Source organism: Pantherophis guttatus, chromosome 8 (genome assembly GCF_059756535.1).
Source record: "Pantherophis guttatus breed Tessera chromosome 8, ASM5975653v1, whole genome shotgun sequence".
NCBI classification, from domain to species: Eukaryota; Metazoa; Chordata; class Lepidosauria; order Squamata; family Colubridae; genus Pantherophis; species Pantherophis guttatus.
The window spans coordinates 2,570,859-2,589,889 of NC_142070.1; the positions used below are offsets into that span (position 1 = coordinate 2,570,859).

At 48.4% G+C, this 19,031-nt stretch overlaps 1 protein-coding gene across 1 annotated transcript; it reads right to left on the reverse strand.

Annotated features, from left to right (window-relative positions):
- Positions 1-4,315: 4,315 nt before the first annotated feature.
- EGR4 (early growth response 4) lies at positions 4,316-9,993 on the reverse strand. The gene is made up of 2 exons (XM_034407578.3): positions 9,592-9,993; positions 4,316-6,168 (listed from the first exon to the last, which is right to left on the reverse strand). Exons 1-2 carry the CDS (start codon positions 9,722-9,724, stop codon positions 4,823-4,825), a joined length of 1,479 nt encoding a protein of 492 aa, XP_034263469.2. The 5' UTR covers positions 9,725-9,993; the 3' UTR covers positions 4,316-4,822.
- Between the last annotated feature and the right edge of the window lie 9,038 nt (positions 9,994-19,031).

Here is a 19,031-nt window from a genome sequence, read left to right on the forward strand (position 1 = left end):
TGGTTGTCAGACTCCCAGGGGGTGGGGGCCTTGCTGGCTGATGGTCACATGTGCTTCCCAGGTCACATGTGGTGAGTTTCTGCTGCTATTATGTAGAGGGCTAATCCTTGTTGGATCTTTGGCAATTCCTACTATGGCTCTGCCTGAAGGAGGTAGATCTTTGTTATGTAGAATAGACTGGCCCAGGCCTTAATGGCCCATTGACAAAGGGTGGGGGGCAGGAAGATGGGAGCTGCTTTGTCTGTAAAATATGCTTCTCATATTTCTGCCTTTTTCATATTTTCTAAAATATTTCACTCTTCCAGGAAAGGGGTGGGTGCTAACTTCCTACAATGTCAACCGGGGCAATTTCAATTTCAAATTCAGAACAGAGCTGGAAGGTACCTTGGAGGTCTTCTAGTCCAGCCCCCTGCTCAAGCAAGAGACCCTGGACCAGGATGGCAAACCTTTTCGGCACCGAGTGCCCAAACCGGATGTGCGTGCATGCATGTGCCCGTGGCGTGTGCTGGAGTGCCGGAAGCCGCTTTTGGCCCAGATAAAGTCCTGGAAAACAGGAAAACAGTCTGTTTTTTGACCATTATTCAGGCCATTTCCAGGCCGTTTTCCAGGCCTGAAAAACAGCCTGAAGAAGGCCCGAAAATGGCCTGAAAAATGGCTTGAAAACGGTCCAGAAAAGCCCCCAAAATGGCCTGAAAACGGCTTGAAAAAAGTCCGAAAATGGCTTGAAAAGCAGCCTGAAAATGGCCCAGTAATGGCCCAGAAACGGCCTGGAAAACAGCCTGGTTTTTTAGCATTATTCAGGCCGTTTTCAGGCTGTTTTCTGGGCCTGAAAAGCAGCCTGAAAATGGCCCAAAAAGGCCCCCAAATGGCCTGAAAAACAGCCTGAAAACAGCCTGAAGAAGGCCTGAAAATGGCCTGAAAAACGGCTTGAAAACAGTCCAGAAAAGGCCCCAAAATGGCCTGAAAAGCAGCCTGAAAAAGGCCCGGAAACGGCCTGGAAAACAGCCTGTTTTTTTACCATTATTCAGGCCATTTTCAGGCTGTTATTCGGGCTGTTTTCCAGGACTGAAAATGGCCCCAAAAAGGCCTCAAAATGGCCTGAAAACCAGCCTGAAAACAGCCCAAAAAACAGCTGGGAAACAGCCCAAAAACCTGCCTGTTTTTGGGCCATTTTTCTGGCTGTTTTCCGGCGCCCTGGAGCCCACAAAGACCAGCTGGCCGGCACACATATGTGCACCGGAAACCAGAAGAGCAGCTGGCGATGGCGTGCGTGTCCACAGAGAGGGCTGTGTACCATCTCTGGCACGCGTGCCATAGATTCGCCGACATGGCCCTATACCAGTGATGGCCAACCTTTTTGCCATTGTGTGCCAAAAGCTGGGGGAGTGCGGGGTGGTCGCGCGCGTGCGTGCCCACACCCATCATTCTATGCCCCCTGCCCCCCTATGCATGTGTGCACGACCCCCCATGCTCCTCCTGCTTTTGGCATGTGATGGCCCGGTGGGCCCGGTAGATCCGTTTTTTGCCCTCCCCAGGCTCCAAAGGCTTTCTAGGAGTCTGGGGAGGGCAAAAACAGCCTTCCCCACCTCTCTGGAGGCCCTCCAGAGGCCGGAAACAGCCTGTTTGCCGACTTCCGTTGGGCCCAGAAGGCCCAAAAATCAGCTGGCCAGGAAGATAAGCAATATTATATGATATGGGATTTATTTTATCAATGGCTAGATAATAAAGCATGGAAATGAAATATAAAATATGAATTCTCTAGCCAGGATATAAGGATTGAAATGCCTAGAATTCCCCAGCCAGCATGCTGGCTGGGGAATTCTGAGAATTGAAGTCCACCAGTCTTAAAGTTGCCAAAGTGGGATACACCCCCCCTTCTGAATAGATATAGATTGACAGAGTTGGAAGGGACCTTGTAGGTCATCTAGTCCAACCCCCACCCAAGCAGGAGACCCTACACCATTTCTGACAGAAGGCAGTCCAGTCTCTTCCAGTGATGAAGCTCCCACAACTTCCAAAGGCAACTTTTGTTCCACCGATTGATTGTTCTCACTGTCAGAAAATATTCTCCTTATTTCTAGGTTGAATCTCTCCTTGATCAGTTTCCATCCATCTGGCCTTCGGGTGCTTTGAAAAATAGCTCGACCCCCTTCCTCCTCTCTGGGGCAGCCCCTCAAATATGGGAAGATGCTCTCCTGTCTCCCCTGGTCCTTCTCTAATACCTGGAAAATCAGCCTCTCTCAGTAATGACAGGCAGTTGGAATGGAGACCCTTGTGAAGTCCTTTCCAACCCCCAACCACCCCCCCCCAATTGTGAAAAGAACCAAGGTGAAGCCGTGGTTAAGCGATTGATCTAGAACTGGAGAGATCTCAGCTCACGGGGTGGGGCTGGGCCGTCCCAAGGTTGTGTTTGCGAGGCTGCAAGGGAGGTCGTTGTGTAGGGAGGGAAAATGCACTGCTTTTAGCTTTTGGGAGGAGGAATGGAAAAATAACCCAAGGGAGAAAAATCGATCTGCACCGTGAGAGAATGGCCAAGATGCTCCTGCAGGATAAATGGGGATTGCGAGTTGTGTGCCAAGCCACGAAGGGAATTGTATTGGGGTGCACAGTGGAGCGGAGGATAAAAGCCTGTGGGTCAAACTTGGGTCAAACATGATTTCATTGAGGGCCGCATCAGGGTTGTGTTTGACCTCGGAGGGCCGGACACAGGGCTCGTGTTGGAGGCATCTGGGGTGGCCAAGTGCTAAGGCAGGACTTCCCCGAGACCCTCCCTGACTCTCATGATAATCTCCTTCATCCCTCTCCTTCCTTCCTTCCTCTCGCTCTCTCCTTCCTTCCTTTCTCTCTCTTCCTTCCTTCCTTCCTCTCGCTCTCTCCTTCCTTCCTCTCTCTTCCTTCCTCCCTTCCTCCCTCTCCTTCCTTCCTCCCTCCCTCCCTCTCCTTCCTTCCTTCCTCTCGCTCTCTCCTTCCTTCCTTCCTTCCTTCCTTCCTTCCTTCCTCTTGCTCTCTTTCCTTCCTCCCTCTCCTTCCTTCCTTCCTCTCTCTCTTCCTTCCTTCCTCTCGCTCTCTCCTTCCTTCCTTCCTTCCTTCCTTCCTTCCTTCCTTCCTTCCTTCCTTCCTTCCTCCCTCCCTCCCTCCCTCCCTCTCCTTCCTTCCTTCCTTCCTCTCACTCTCTCCTTCCTTCCTCCCTGCAAGGGGTTTGCAAGGGTTCGGGAGAACCTTAGTTAAGATTCTGTGCAGTTCGGAAAACCCACAAATCCCACTCCTGGCTGGCCCCGCCCACCCCTCCCCTCCCCTCCCCGGAGTCCCCACGCGACCCATTTTGGATGCAGGTAAGTGCAGGGCATGCACAGAGGCTTGGAGAGGGCAAAAACCAAGTTTTGGAGGCCTTTTGGGCCTGTCTCCGGCCTCCAGAGGGCCTCCGGAGCCTGGGGAGGCAGTTTTCGTCCTCCCCCGAGGCTCAAGGAAAGCCTCCGGAGCCCGGGGAGGGCAAAAAGCATCCTCCCCTCCCACCATGGTGCAGGAGGCTGACTAGGCCACGCCCACCATGGCCACGCCCACCCAGCAACTGGGCAGAGAACCCCTTGCTAAAATTTTTGAAGCCCATCCCTGCTCCCATCCCTCCTCCCAGCCCATCTATCCCGCCCCCTGCCCCCCTCGGGCACGACGCATGGCACTCTGCTGTCCCCGTCCCCTCCAAAAATCCCTGGATTTGGCTGCACTTCAGCCAGGCATTGTACATGAAAGGAAATTTGTTTATTGTAAAAATAAACATGGTTTTCTTTTTTTTTCTCTTAACACATTCCATCGGTTTTGTTTTACAAAGAAAGAGATTTGCATTAGAAAAAAATAATAATAGTGAAATCCCCCCCCCACCCCATCACAATTTTCATAGCAAAAATGTCCATTAAAGCCAAGGTTGGTTGTTTTCATTTTTTCGTTTTTTGTTAACTCCAGAGCAACAATTGGGATCATTCACAAGAAGCCATAAATCATGCTGCTGTTGTTGTTGTTGTTATTTTTATACATGTTCCATTTTTTTTTGTTTTTACACATCCTGCTTTTAACATGAGGAAATGTAATCATGGCATTTCTTTTTATTATTATTATTATTTTTTTAAAAACGGCCCTTCCGTCTCAGGAGGTTCATTAAAGTGCTTAGGAAAGAGAAAGATTCAGTTGATTCAAAATTAGAGCGCTTCCAAGGTGATCCTGTATAAAACGTAGGCAGTTATTCACACACACACACACACAACCACTCGCACACTCACACACACACCTCTTTAACTAAAGCTAAATACAAAAAAATAAATTACATTTTTTTTTCTTTGATTCTTGTCAAAGAAAACTCGGTCCGTCCGCCTTTAGTCGGAGCTGTCCACAGGTCATGGTGCTGAAATACGTTTAAAAGCTGTAACAGTTGGAAAACGGGCCATACATCACTATGGAGGCCCACCATAGATGAATAGACATGGAGTTTGAACGGTGGCTGAATCCCAACAGTCTTTTCTTTCCCTTCCTTCCTTCCTTCCTTCCTTCCTTCCTTCCTTCCTTCCTTCCTTCCTTCCTTCCTTCCTTCCTTCCTTCCTTGGAAGTTGCCCTCTCGTCTGCTTCCCACAGCCAGTCAACCAGCTGGACAGATTATCCTCATGCCCATCCATGCTCATTTCCTTTCCCATGTTGCCCGTCGTGGACAGGTGGCTCCTCTGCCCTGAGCATTCCTGCAAAGTGCTTCAAAAGAATTGTCACTCCCACCCCCAGGCAGCAGCACGTGCCCCCCCCTCTCCAATCCCCAGAGCAGGGTGGGCAGGGGCCATGCCGTTTAGAGGGTCCCGAAGGAAAGTCCCATGGTGTAAAACCCAAGTCCTTTGAGCTTCTCTTCGGCCCGCGCTTTCTGCTTCAAGTGGACTTTACTGTGCCTTTTCTTTTCGTCACTCCGGGCGAAGCGCCGTCCGCAGTCATCGCAGGAGAAGGGCTTTTCCCCCGTGTGGGTCCTGATGTGGGTTGTCAGGTGGTCACTGCGGCTAAAGTTCCTCAGGCAGATCCGACACTGGAAGGGCTTGTGGCCCGTGTGAATGCGCAGGTGCCTGTTGAGTTCATCCGATCTGGCAAAGCTCCTGACACAGTTTTCAACCGGGCAGGCAAAGGCCTTCTCGTGAGGTTTGGGACAAAAACATTTCGAAGAACATTTCCCACGTCGGGTTTTCTTCTTGGGCCCTGCTAGGCTGCCGGGGGTCCTGTTAAGTCCCAAACTGTTGGCCGAAGAACTCGGGAGATGAGCTAGAAAGTCTGTCATTGGGGCCGATGACGAGGCGGGGTGGTGGCCAGGAAGCTTGATACCGTTGGGGTTCACCAAGGAGGTGAGGACTTCTGGGTGGGGCACAGGAGCTTCGAACTCTTGGCTGAACGAAGGGGAAAGTTTAGGGGCCTTGGTATCTACGAAGTCGGTGGGGAGTGGACCTTGGCTTAGGAAGGCCTCGGCATTGCAACCGAAATCCAAGGGAGGCCCGTAAGAGCCGGAATGTTCCGAGAGAGAGTTGAGTTCTGACTGGCAGCTGACCGTCAACGCGTTCTCCGTCTTGGAGACCATGTGGGGAAACAGGGTTTGGCTTGCCTCCACGGGGTGGAAGGTCTCCGAAGGGGGGCACTCGGCCGGCAGATAATGATGAGGCTGGTTGAGGGGCTCCCAATGGGAGCAGGAGGATTTGAACTTCTCTGCGGTGGGGGAGATGGAGGACAGCTTAAGGTCCTGCTTGGAATCCAGAAGCTTCTCGTGAAAGAGACAGTGGGAAGAAGGACGAGCTTCCGGAGAAGCTTGGAACTGCGGGAGGTTCTCCGGACTGGAGAACGAAGAATAGGCTTGCTCGGGTAAAGAAGGCTGGACGGAGATGTTGAGTTCCGGTTGGCAGGTAGAGTAGAGGTCCAGATGGTTCTGCAGAGCTTCCGGGATGGTGTAGCTGGCCTCGGGTGGCCGCGGTTGACCTTCTGGAGCAGAGAAAGGGGAGAGCCCTAGGATCCCCGACATCAAGTTGAAGAGGGATTCTTGATCCTGGCATTGTTCGGTCTTGATAAAAAGGCTGCCGGAGTAACTAACCGGTGGAGACGCCTCCCCGGAAAGGAAGTAGTAATCCACTGGTTCAGAGTTCATGGTCGCTCCCATCAAGTCACCTGGAAAAAAAATCAGCAAGGGGAGAAGGTGAGTGTCAAAGAAACTCCTCAGGTTGCTAGACGTAGGTAGTACGATTTTTTTTCTGCAGCACAGTGTCAAGGGAATCACCGGGGTTATTAAGTGAGTGGCAGTCGGTAAGTGAATCCAGTGTCTGTAGGGATGAGCCAATTTCATCTACTGGTTAAGGAAGCTTAGAAACTGGGAAACTGGGAGTTCTAGTCCTGCCTTAGGCATGAAAGCCAACTGGGTGACTTTGGGCCAATCACCAGGAGATGGTGAGTTCTAGTCCTGCCTTAGGCATGAAAGCCAGCTGGGTGACTTTGGGCCAATCACCAGGAGTTGGGGAGTTCTGCTCCTGCCTTAGTCATGAAAGCCGGTTGGGTGACTTTGATCCAATCACCAGGAGACGGTGAGTTCTAGTCCCATTTTAGGCATGAAAGCCAACTGGGTGACTTTGGGCCAATCACCAGGAGACTGTGAGTTCTAGTCCCGCCTTAGGCATGAAAGCCAACTGGGTGACTTTGATCCAATCACCAGGAGACAATGAGTTCTAGTCCTGCCTTAAAAGGTGCCCCATTTTGCGACCTTCTGACCAGCAAAGTCAAGGGGGGAAAACCAGATTCGCTTAACGACGATGTTACGAGTTTAACAACTGCATGAATTCGCTTAACCAACGTGGCAAGAAAAGTCGTAAAATGGGGGGGAAAAAACCTCACTTAACAAATTTGTCACTTATGACCATAAATGTTAGGCTTAATTGTGATCAGAAGTCGAGGACTACCTATACAAAATGAACTTCTGTGCCTTGGAACATAAATAAGAGGGAGAATGTTGTTAGTGCTAACCTAGATTTCTCTCTAGAGCACCATTTCTCAAGCTTGGGAACTTTTAAGATGTGTGGACTACAACTCCCAGAATCCCCCAGGCAGCATTACGCTCTAACTAATATAGAGTTTGCACCATCCTGCATGGTTGAGACTTACAGTTTCTCAACTCTGAAACCTGTAAGATGCATAGACTTCAACTCCCAGAATTCCCCAGCCAGCATGTGCTGGCTGGGGAATTCTGGGAGTTGAAGTCCACGCATCTTAAAGAAGCCAAGGTTAAGAAATATTGCTGTATAGAGATTTTCCTAGGATAAGTTAGCCATAAATTAACAATAATTTAGCTACAATGAAGCTGATGGGTTTTCTTCATTTGAGCTGGTTTTGCAGCTGAATCCAAGGAGTTGGGATAGACTCTTAAAACATATTTGAACATAACAGTGGAATTTTCCTTCTTTTATCATCCCGACAATCCTGACGATCCCTGGGGATCATCAAGTCGAGTCACAAAATGGCTCAAAGTTATTGTCAAGTCAAACTGAGGGTTTTGTATCGCAGGCAACCACATCAGTGAGAGTCACAAGTTTAACTGAGCTTGGAGCTCATAACTTACTCTCAAATTTCACTCTGATGATAGAGCCAGCTTGGTTTAGCTGTTGAGGCATCAGGCTAGAAATTGGGAGGCCGTGAGTTCTAGTCCTGCCTTAGGCATGAAAGCCAACTGGGTGACTTTGGGCCAATCACCAGGAGACGGTGAGTTCTAGTCCCGCTTTAGGCATGAAAGCCAACTGGGTAACTTTGGGCCAATCACCAGGAGACGGTGAGTTCTAGTCCTGCCTTAGGCATGAAAGCCAACTGGGTGACTTTGGGCCAATCACCAGGAGACGGTGAGTTCTAGTCCCGCCTTAGGCATGAAAGCCAACTGGGTGACTTTGGGCCAATCACCAGGAGATGGTGAGTTCTAGTCCTGCCTTAGGCATGAAAGCCAACTGGGTGACTTTGGGCCAATCACCAGGAGATGGTGAGTTCTAGTCCCGCTTTAGGCATGAAAGCCAACTGGGTAACTTTGGGCCAATGACCAGGAGATGGTGAGTTCTAGTCCCGCCTTAGGCATGAAAGCCAACTGGGTGACTTTGAGCCAATCACCAGGAGATGGTGAGTTCTAGTCCTGCCTTAGGCATGAAAGCCAACTGGATGACTTTGGGCCAATCACCAGGAGATGGTGAGTTCTAGTCCCGCCTTAGGCATGAAAGCCAGCTGGGTGACTTTGGGCCAATCACCAGGAGACGGTGAGTTCTAGTCCCGCCTTAGGCATGAAAGCCAGCTGGGTGACTTTGGGACAATGACCAGGAGATGGTGAGTTCTAGTCCCGCCTTAGGCATGAAAGCCAACTGGGTGACTTTGGGCCAATCACCAGGAGACGGTGAGTTCTAGTCCCGCCTTAGGCATGAAAGCCAACTGGGTGACTTTGGGCCAGTTCCCCACTCTCTGCCCAAATCCACCTCACAGGGTTGTTGTTGTCATGAGGAAAATAGAGGAGGAAGGAGTATAAGCTACATTCACCATTTAGAGTTATTTGTAAAAGTAATAAAGGCAGGATGCAAATACATCAACAAGTAAACTTCCCACTCATAGACTAGAAATAGACCACTTTGAAGAGCCATTATTTTTTTTTTAAAAAAAAATCCTTCAGCCTGCGAACGAAATCATGACGACTAGGGAGAGATGGCCCTTTCCCAAGCCATCCATCTTTCCCAATCCCCAACAAAATCCTTGAAAATGGAAGCGATGGGGGAGGGGGGAGGAGGCCAAGGTGCCTCCCTTGCTTGCAAGTTTGGGAAAGGGGACGTGCCCAGAATCTCACGTATTTATAGTATGGGTTGAGCTAGATGACATCTTGGGAGCCCTCCTGATTTGACTCGAAGGGCCTTTGTTGATGCAAACATCCAACTCCAAGCCCACCTACCCATCTTCAGGTGACCTTGGCAGGAGGAGGTCACCGAGTCACCTCTTCCAAGCTACCCCTTTCAAAAGAATTCAGGGACGATTGGAATCATCTAACCTGAATAGAAACAGGTGAAAAATATGACTTTAGCTTAGGGGATTCCAGCGCTGAATCCTTCCTTATACCTGAGTCTTCAAAAGGTGCCCATCCAAAATATAGGGGACCAAGCTAAGCAACATCACCCCCCTGGGTTTGGCCAAGCTTCCCCATTCATGGCTGCTGGGGAAAAAAAAAAAAGGTGGCAGAAATTCCTGCCATTTTGAGATGGGCATCACTCAAACGCATCCCTCAGAAGCTCCAAAGGAGGTTTAGTAAGGAAACGAGGGGAGGGGGGAATCTCTCCCTTGCAGAGTTCCCCAATCTCTACCATTGCATCACACACACACCCAGCTTCCTGCCCTTCAGTCCCCTCCCCCAAAGGCCAAAAGGTACCCCAACCCTCCCATGGCCTAGAGAGAGAGAGAGAGAGAGAGAGACAACTAAGTAGAGGGGATTCAGAGCCTCATCTTGGAGCTTCCCAAAGGGGGTCATCTACAAGAGCTTGCAAGCCTGCCCTTCTCCTCCTCCTCCTCCTCCTCCTCTTCCCTCCTTACCTGCGAAATAATCGGGGGCTTCTTCCCTGGGGGGCTGGCTCAGGAGAGGCGGCAGCTGCTCTCCTTGCTGGTGGAAATGTCCGTCTTCGGCTCTCGGGGTTTCCTGGCGGGAGAAATCCATGAGGTTCAACATGTCCCGATGGAGGAAGAAGAAGAAGAGGAGGAGGAGGAGGAGGAGGAAGAAGGCAAGTGGGGTGGAACCGAGCCCCCTCCGCTGCAGAGCTCCAGCCCCTGGAGGGCTAAAGAGGGCGACTTCCAGGGGCGCACGTGGCCAAATGGGGAACCTCGCGGTCCCCACCTGTTTTGCCTTGCCTTGCCTGGCCCGGCCCGGCCGATTCACCTGCCCGCCGGCCTCACCTGGGCTGGCCGGGCTCCGCAGGTGCTTAGCTGCCTCCTGTTGTTTGTAAGCAAAGAGCCCAGGAGCTGCAGAATCCCTTTTTATATCTGCCTCGGATCTTCCGTTGCAACCCGGCGCTTCCATTTCTGGAGTTCCCACAGCCGGGCTGGCTGTGACGTAAATGCCCATATATGGACTCAGGATGCAGGTTAGGGAGACCCAATAAGGAAATCTCTCCTGGTGACGTTGCTCTCTCCTCCTTCCCCCCCCCCAACCTCTCTCTCTCTCTCTCTCTCCTCCCCGGCAGCAATTTTGGCACCTCTCTTTACCATCTCACCTTTCCCCCCCCCACCCCCATTTTTTTTCTTTCCAACGATAATGAATTTTTCTCAGTTTTTTTTTTAAAAAAATATAAACAGAAACCCTGGGAAATCGCTGAAGCATCAGGAAGTGGCGGGATGGAGGAGCGTCTCTCTCTCTCTCTCTCCACCCCCCCCCGCCCCCTTGCCAGAAATCTGGGGGAAGCCAGCTGCAACCCACATACATTCCCACCCCCCACCCCCTGCACTGAGCTTCTGCACTGCTGCAAAGGCAGGCCAGATTTGGGGGGGGGGCAAAGCTCTCTCTCACACACACCTCCACGGGAGCCCCCTGCTCCGCTGGTGGTTTCTGGGCTCTGTGGGCCCCCCTGGGAGAAAAGGTGGCATTTAGGTCAGTGGGACAGGAAGGTTTTGAATAATGAAAGGGAGGTGAGAGATGGGTTGGAAGAAGGAGGAAAAGTGGACCATGTCGCTCTTCTTAAAGGCAGGTGAGTCATCAGGTGTTTGAATGGAGGCCTGGCACACTTTTGTGCCAAGTGGGGGGGGGGCGATTGGAGAGGGGGGTAGTCCTCAACTTACAACAATTCGTTTAGTGACCGTTCCAAGTTACAACGGCCCTGAAAAGGGTGACTTAGGGCCGTTTTTCACACTTATGGCCTTTGTAGCCTCCCCCATGATCGTGCGATCAAAATTCGGATGCTTGGCAACAGGTTCATACTTGTGACCGTCGCTGTGTTCCAAGGACAGCCTTGGAAGGCTTGACGGACCCAGGTTAGCCACTGATCGTCCAGGTGGAATCCCATCCCTTAGGATTGGTTGGAACAGAGAAAACACGATGGCATGTATTCAGTGAGCCACTAAATACAAAGGCCAGAGAACTTCTGGAGAAGTTCTGATGGGGAGAAAGAAAGAAAGAAAGAAAGAAAGAAAGAAAGAAAGAAAGAAAGAAAGAAAGAAAGAAAGAAAGAAAGAAAAGGAAGGAAGAGAAAGGAAAGAAAGAAAGAGAAAGAAAGAAAAAAGGAAGAAAGGAAAGGAAGAAAGAAGAAAGAAAGAAAGAAAGAAAGGGAGGGAAGGAAGGAAGAGAAAGAAAGAAAAAAGGAAGAAAGGAAAGAAAGAAAGAAAAAAGAAAGAAAGGGAGGAAGGAAGGAAGGAAGGAAGAAAAAAGAAAAAAGAGAAAGAAAGAAAGGGAAGGAAGGAAGGAAGAGAAAGGAAAGAAAGAAAGAGAAAGAAAGAAAGAAAAAAGAAAGGAAGAAAGGAAAGGAAGAAAGAAAAAAAAGAAAGGAAGGAAGAAAGGAAAGGAAGAAAGAAAAAAGAAAGAAAGGAAGGAAGGAAGGAAGGAAGGAAGGAAGGAAGGAAGGAAGGAAGGAAGGAAGGAAGGAAGGATGATCAGCACCAGGTGGATGGACTCAGTTACAACAGTGATATGGGCATCCTTGGAAGATCTAAAGGCCCATGTTAGGGACAGATCATTTTGGAGAACATCTTATCTATGTAGACATTTTTTTTAAAATTTGATTTGAGTCAACTTGACTTGATGGCGCATAGTCAATCAATCAGTCAGTCATTGCAAAGAACTCTGCGGAAGGCTCTGATGTTGGGAAAGGAAGAAGAAGAGGGCGACAAATTGGATGGACTGAGCTGGAGTAGTTGATGGGGGCATCCTTGGTGATCTGTCCCCAACTCGGAGAAGGTCTATCTTCGCAGCCATTAAGAGTTGACCTGACTGGATGGCGCATAACCAATCAGTCAGTCAATGCGAAGACACAGCTCTCTGGAAAAGGCTCTCATACTGAGAAAGAAGGAAAGAAAGAGAAGAAGGGGACAACCAGCAGGAAGGACGATGGACTCATTTACCATGGAGACGGTGGCAAGAGGAACTGAAGCGTTAGTGGCAGCTCACCATGGAGAGAAACTCATGTAGTTGCTAGGAGTTGAAAACAACTTGATGGCACCCTACCAACCAATCAACCAACCAACCAACCAATCAATCAATCAATCAATCAACCAACCAACCAACCAATCTGTAAGCCCCTGGGCAAAAGCCCAATGCTTATATTTTGCAAGAATGAAGTCAAGATCTTGACTGAGCTTTGAAAGCTGATGCAGAAAACAACAGAATTTGCGAGAACTCTCCAAGGTGCTGAAATTGCATTTTTCTGCCCATCTCGAGTCTAGACACAGCAACGGTGGAGAATCCTCAACTTACATCATTTAGTGACGTTCGATCGGGGCTGAAAAAAAGTGAGTTATGACCATTTTTCACACTTCTGACCGCTGGAACAACCCCACGGTCATGTGATCAAAATTCAGCCGTTGGCAACTGACTCATATTTCTGATGGTTGCGGTGTCACTTGATCCCCTTTGGCGACCGTCTGGCAAGCCAAGTCCATGGAGAAGCCAGATTCACTTAACAACCGTGTTCCTAACTTAATGACTGCCGTGATTTACTTAACAACCGTGGCAAGGAAGGTCGTAACAGGGGGTGAAATTCACTTAACAAATGTCTAAGAGCTGTGGTGGCGCAGTGGTTAGAATGCAGTACTGCAGGCTAATTCTGCTGACTGCCAGGAGTTCAATCCTGACCGCCTCAAGGTTGACTCAGCCTTCCATCCTTCCATGGTCGGTAAAATGAGGACCCAGATTGCTGGGGGCAAAAGGCTGACTCTGTAAACTGCTTAGAGAGGGCTGTAAAAGCACTATGAAGCGGTATGTAAGTCTAAGGGCTATTGCTATTGCTCACTTAGCACCAGTATGTTTTGGTTCAATGGTGGCCATAAGTCAAGGACTGTCTGTATTGAGCTGACAATATCCAACCTTGTACCCTATCTTGTCTGGCCTCAGAATGGCCAGTAGCTGGACGTCAAGAAAGGATCCAGGAAGACACAGCCAGGGGCTTCCTTACTACTACTGAGACATCAATATGAGCCAGTTGATCTTGTTTCCTGGTGATGGGGTGGAATGTGGTCTGGATTCCCAGGAGGGAGGGGCTGAATTCCAGAGGAGGAAGAGGCAGCGAAGTTTAGAGAGTTTGGCTGGGAGAAAGAGAATTCAGCCTCCTTAGCGATTCTCCGAAGATATCTTTAGTCTTACAAGCAGTTGCTTGAGTTTTTGGCAAGATTTGTGTCTCTAGGTGAAGAGCAATGAAGGGAACTGCTCAGGGGTACAGCTAGTCCTCGACGTACGACCACAACAGAGCCCAACGTTGCTGTTGTTAAATGAGACATTTGTTCCGTGAGTTTTGCACCCGTGTTATGACATTTCTTGCGACAATTGTTAAGTGAATCGGGCCTCCCCGTTGACTTTGCTTGTCAGAAGGTCGCCAAACACGAGTCAGTAGCCAATCGTCTGAATATAAAGGTCGTAAGTGTGAAAAACAGTCATAAGTCCCTTTTTTCAGGGCCGTTGTAACTTCGAATGATCCCTAAGTGAACTGTTGTAAGTCGAGGACTGCCTGTTTCATTTAGTGACCGTTCAAAGTTACAACGGCACTGGAAAAAGTGATTTACGACCGTTTTTCACACTTACGACTGTTGTAACATCCCCATGGTCCAATGCTCAAAATTCAGACGCTTGGCAACTGACTCACATTTATGACGTTCACTGGGTCACGTGATCCCCTTTTGCGACCTCCTGACCAGCAACCTCAATGGGGAAGCCCGATTCGCTTAACAACCGGTTACTCTTTTAACAACTGCGGCGACTCCCTTAACCGCTCTGGCAAGGAAGGTCGTAAAATGGAGGCAAAGCTCACTTAAAGACGGTCTCGCCGAGCAGCAGAAACCTTGGGGCCCCTTGCGGTCGTAAGACGAGGACTAGCCCTAACTCATTTGTGCTGTTGTTTGAAGGGATGCTGAAGAGAACAGCAAAACAGCTTTGCATTACGCAGCAAAAAAAAACGCTTTAATTAGTTTAGGGAAAGGAGAAAAAAAGTTAATTCAGGTTTACACCTCCCCTCCCCTCCCTCTCTCCTTGTGCTATTTACACCCAGAATGCACCAGATCTCATCCAATCAGGAACTCCGAGGAACACCGGGTGGTTTTGTTGGCTTCCTGTTTCCCCTCCCCTCCCCTCCCCTCCCTCCCTCCTTCCTTCTCGCTTTTCTGAGTGTGGGCTTGGGAAGGTTGCCTTGCACTCCGCAGAGAAAGCCTTGAGACGGGGAAGGGTGCAGCCTGCCTGCCTCGCTCTCCCGATCCGCAGGGAAGCCGTTGCATAATGTGTGCATGGGCTCCTTCTCGGCTCAGTCACTGGAAAGGGGGCCAGTGGGCACCAGGAATGAGGAAGCCACTCTTGAAAGGGTTTTATCTACCTACCTACCTACCTATCTATCTCTATCTCTATCTATCATCTACAAATCTATCTATATATCTATGTATTTATCTATATCTCTCTCCATCTGTCTAACTTTATCTATCTGTCTCTCTCTGTCTCTGTCTCTTTGTATGTATGTATGTAATCTGTGTATCTATCTACTTGTTTATATCTACATCTACATCTACATCTAACATCTAAATCTATACCTATACATCTACCTACCTATCTTCTCTCTATATCTATCTATCTATCTATCTATCTATCTATCTATCTATCTATCTATCTATCTATCTATCTATCTATCTGTCTATCCATGCATACACATCATCTCTCTCTCTCACTCTCTCTCTCTAGCTATCCATACATACCTGCATACATACTTACATACACATCCTCTATCTATCTATCTATCTATCTATCTATCTATCTATCTATCTATCTATCATCTATCTATCTATCTATCTATCTATCTATCTATCTATCTATCTGTCTATCCATGCATACACATCATCTCTCTCTCTCACTCTCTCTCTCTATCTATCCATACATACCTGCATACATACTTACATACACATCATCTATCTATCTATGTCTCTATCTCTCATCTATGAATCTATCTATGTATCTATGTATTTATATCTATCTCCATCTGTCTAACTGTATCTCTCTCTCTCTGTATGTATGCATGTATGTATGTATATATGTAATCTATGTATCTACCTATCTACATCTACATCTACCTACCTATCTATCATCTATCATTTATCATCTATCTATTCTATATGTATATATATATGTGTGTGTGTGTAAATAAAGGCAGGATGCAAATAAACAAATAAACAAAACCTAAAAGAACTGGATAGATAGATAGATAGATAGATAGATAGATAGGTACACACACACATTTTATTTGTTTTACAAATAATTCAAGGCGGTGAATATATCCAACCTATCTTCCTTCTCCTATTTTCCCCGCCACAACAACTCTGTTGTTGGGCTGAGAGAGAGAGAGAATGATTTATATTGTAGATTTTTTTAAGGTTGTAAGCCTTTCGGATCCCCTGTTTTAAATCTGTTTTTTTTAAAAAACAACAACAACAACAACATTAAAATAAATAAATCAACCCTGTTCTAAACCCTAGCAATTCCTTGGCATCTGTGCTGGCCCCCCTACACAGGTAGTCCTTGACTTATGACCACAATCGAGCCCAACGTTTCTGTGGTCAAGTGAGACCCTTGTGAAGGGAGTTTAGCCCCGTTTTACAGCCTTTCTTGCCGCCGTCGCTAAGCGAATCACTGCAGTTGACAAGTTGGTAACCCGGTCGTTAAGCGAGTCTGGCTTTTCCCCCTTGACTTTGCTCGTCAGAAGGTCGCAAAAGGGGATCATGGGATCCCGGGGACATTGCAGACCGTCATAAATATGAACCCCTTGCCAAATTTGGACCACGTGACCCTGGGGACACTGGAATGGTCGTAACTGTGAAAAACGGTCCTAAGTCATTTTTTTTAACAGTGCCGTTGTAACTTGGAACGGTCACTAAATGAACTGTTGCAACGCGAAGCCGACCTCCCTATCTCTGTGCTTGCACACACTTTTTAACAAAAGACAACATTGGACTCAGAATGCTGGGATTCCACGACAAGCCACAACACGGTGGTGGACTTTGAAGATGCTTGTCGAAGATGCAACAACTTTTGTGTGCATACCTCTGGAGGCATTGGGGATGGTGGACTTCCATGGTTCCTGACGAAGAAGAAGTCCATCCTCAGAGTTTAACTCCTGGACCAACTAACCAAACATCCCCCATATTGCCTTGGTGGCGCAGCAGGCTAAAGCGCTGTTAAGTAGCAACAGCTGCCTGCAATTACTGCGAGTGCGAATCTCACCAGGCTCAAGGTTGACTCAGCCTTCCATCCTTCCGAGGTAGGTAAAATGAGGACCCGGATTGTGGGGGCAATAAGCTGACTTTGTATAAAAAAGAACACTGCTTGGGGGGGCCCCAAAAGCCCTAGTAAGCAGGTATATACAAAAGTATGAAGGCTATTGCTTAACGCATTGTTAGCCGCCCTGAGTCTCCGGAGAAGGGCGGCGTATAAATTGAACTAATAGATAGATAGATAGATAGATAGATAGATAGATAGATAGATAGATAGATAGATAGGATAGATAAGAGCCTTGGTGGTGCAGCGGACTAAAGTGCTGTTAAGTAGCACTTAGCTGCCAGCTGCCTGCAATTACTGCGAGTTCAAATCTCACCAGGCTCAAGGTTGACTCAGCCTTCCATCCTTCCGAGGTGGGTAAAATGAGGACCCGGATTGTGGGGGGCAATAAGCTGACTTTGTATAAAAAAGAACACCGCTTGGGGGGGCCCAAAAGCCTTACTAAGCAGGTACATACAAAAGGATGAAGGCTATTGCTTAACGCATTGTAAGCCGCCCTGAGTCTCCGGAGAAGGGCGGCATATAAATCGAACCAATAAATAAATAAATAAATAATTGTAGATCTTCTCCCTTCGCTCCTGAGAGACCCTCAAACGTGGTGACGGGAAGACAGACAATAGTTTAGGATTGGTTTGTTGCTAAGAAACTCACCTGTTGTGGCCAGGTACGGCTTTTCAAAGGAGGGTGGAGCTGGCCCTTCGAGGCAACTGCCCAACTGACCGGGCTATGATTTTCTTTTCAGGAAAAATTCTAGAATAGGCTGTTGAGTTCCTATAGCAACGGGTCTGGGGTCACCAACCTGACACATTCTAGCCAACTCTCTTGGCAGCTTCTAGACATCCAACGTGGAGTCATGACTTGAGGGCAGAAGTCAGCAACCTGCAGCTCTGGAGCCGCATGTGGCTCTTTCACCCCCTCTGCTGCGGCTCCCTGTCACTCAATATATGCGTCACAACCGCCAATGTGCGACACCTGTCAGCACATGATTTATTGAGTTTTTCAACCCCCGGGAGGCCAACCATGGATAAATCCAAGAGAAGAAAAGCTTCAGAAGAAAACAGAAGGTTTAATTCAACTACATATGCTGGCTCAAGAAATAGGCACAGGAAGGGTTTTTGTGACTCCCGGTGTTTTCTTTTCTGTGGGAAACGGCTCCAAATGGCTCCTCTTTGAGGGTTTTGAGATTGCAGACCCGTGACTTAGGGGGAGAAACCAACGAGGAGAACAGAGTTGAATCAAGACGAAGAGAATTCTGTTCTTCTCCGGCTGGTCAGCAACGTCAACAATCACCTGGGTCTGCGGATGCTAAAGATGGACATCTTGGGTGGCTTCATCCTTTCCCTGGAGGGAAGACCTGAAAGGACTTGAGAACTTCTTAAGAGGGTTGAATGAATTGGGACAGGCAGGGATTGCTCCTCAAGAATGCAGAATAACAGAGTTGGAAGGGACTCTGGAGGTCTTCTAGTCCAACCCTTTGCTCAGGGAGGAGACCCTTTACCATTCTGGAAAAAATGGTTGTCCAATCTCTTCTTTAAAAAAGCCTCCAGTGTTGAGGCATCCACAACTTCTGGAGGCAAGCCAGATTATTAATCTCAATCAATCAGAACAGAGCTGGAACCCCCTGCTCGAGCAGGAGATCCTAGACCATTTCAGATACGTGTCTGTCCAGGCTCTTAAAAACTTCCAGTGATGAAGCACCTACAACTTCTGGTGGCAAGCTGTTCCACTGGTTAATTGTCCTCACCGTTAGGAAGTTTCTCCTTAGTTGCAAATTGCTTCTTTCCTTGATCGATTGCCATCCGTTGCTTCTTATTTCTGGTGCTTTGGAAGATAAGTCGATTCCTCCCCCCTCTTCTTTGTGGCAGCCCCTCAAATATTGGAAGACTGCTATCAGGTCACCCCTACTCCTTCTTTTCACTAGAGTAGACACACCCAATTCCAGACAACCGTTCTTCCTATGTTTTAGCCTCCAGTCCCCTCATCCTCTTCGTTACTCTTCTCTGCACTCTTTCCAGAGTCTCCACATCTCTTTTTACATTGTAAACTGGATGCCATATTCCAAGTGTGGCCTTACCAAGGCCTTGTAAAGTGGTATTAAGACTTCTCGTGATCTTGATTCCATCCCTCTGTTGATGCAGCCTGGGATGGCGTTGGCTTTTTTGGCCATGAAGGCAACCACTTCAGTATGGTAATGAAGGTGTTGGCCCAGTGGTGAAATCCAATTTTTTTTACTACCGGTTCTGTGGGTGTAGCTTGGTGGGCAGGGTGTGGTTTGGTGGGCGTGGCTTGGCTTGGTAGGCGTAGCAGGGGAAGGATACTGCAAAATCTCCATTCTCACCCCACTCCAAGGGAAGGATACTGTAAAATCCTCATTCCCGCCTCACTCCTGGGGGAAGGATACTGCAAAATCTCCATTCCCACCCCACTCCTGGGGGAAGGATATTGCGAAATCTCCATTCCCACCCCACTCCAGGGGAAGGATACTGCAAAATCCCCGTTCCCTCCCCACTCCTGGGGGAAGGATACTGCA

Bases quoted from the DNA above. Each gene is read 5' to 3' on its own strand.
- EGR4 (XM_034407578.3), bottom strand. From the start codon at position 9,724: ATGTTGAACCTCATGGATTTCTCCCGCCAGGAAACCCCGAGAGCCGAA. The intron at 6,169-9,591 runs GTAAGGAGGGAA...TTTTTTTTCCAG, and splicing joins AGCCCCCGATTATTTCGCAG to GTGACTTGATGGGAGCGACC.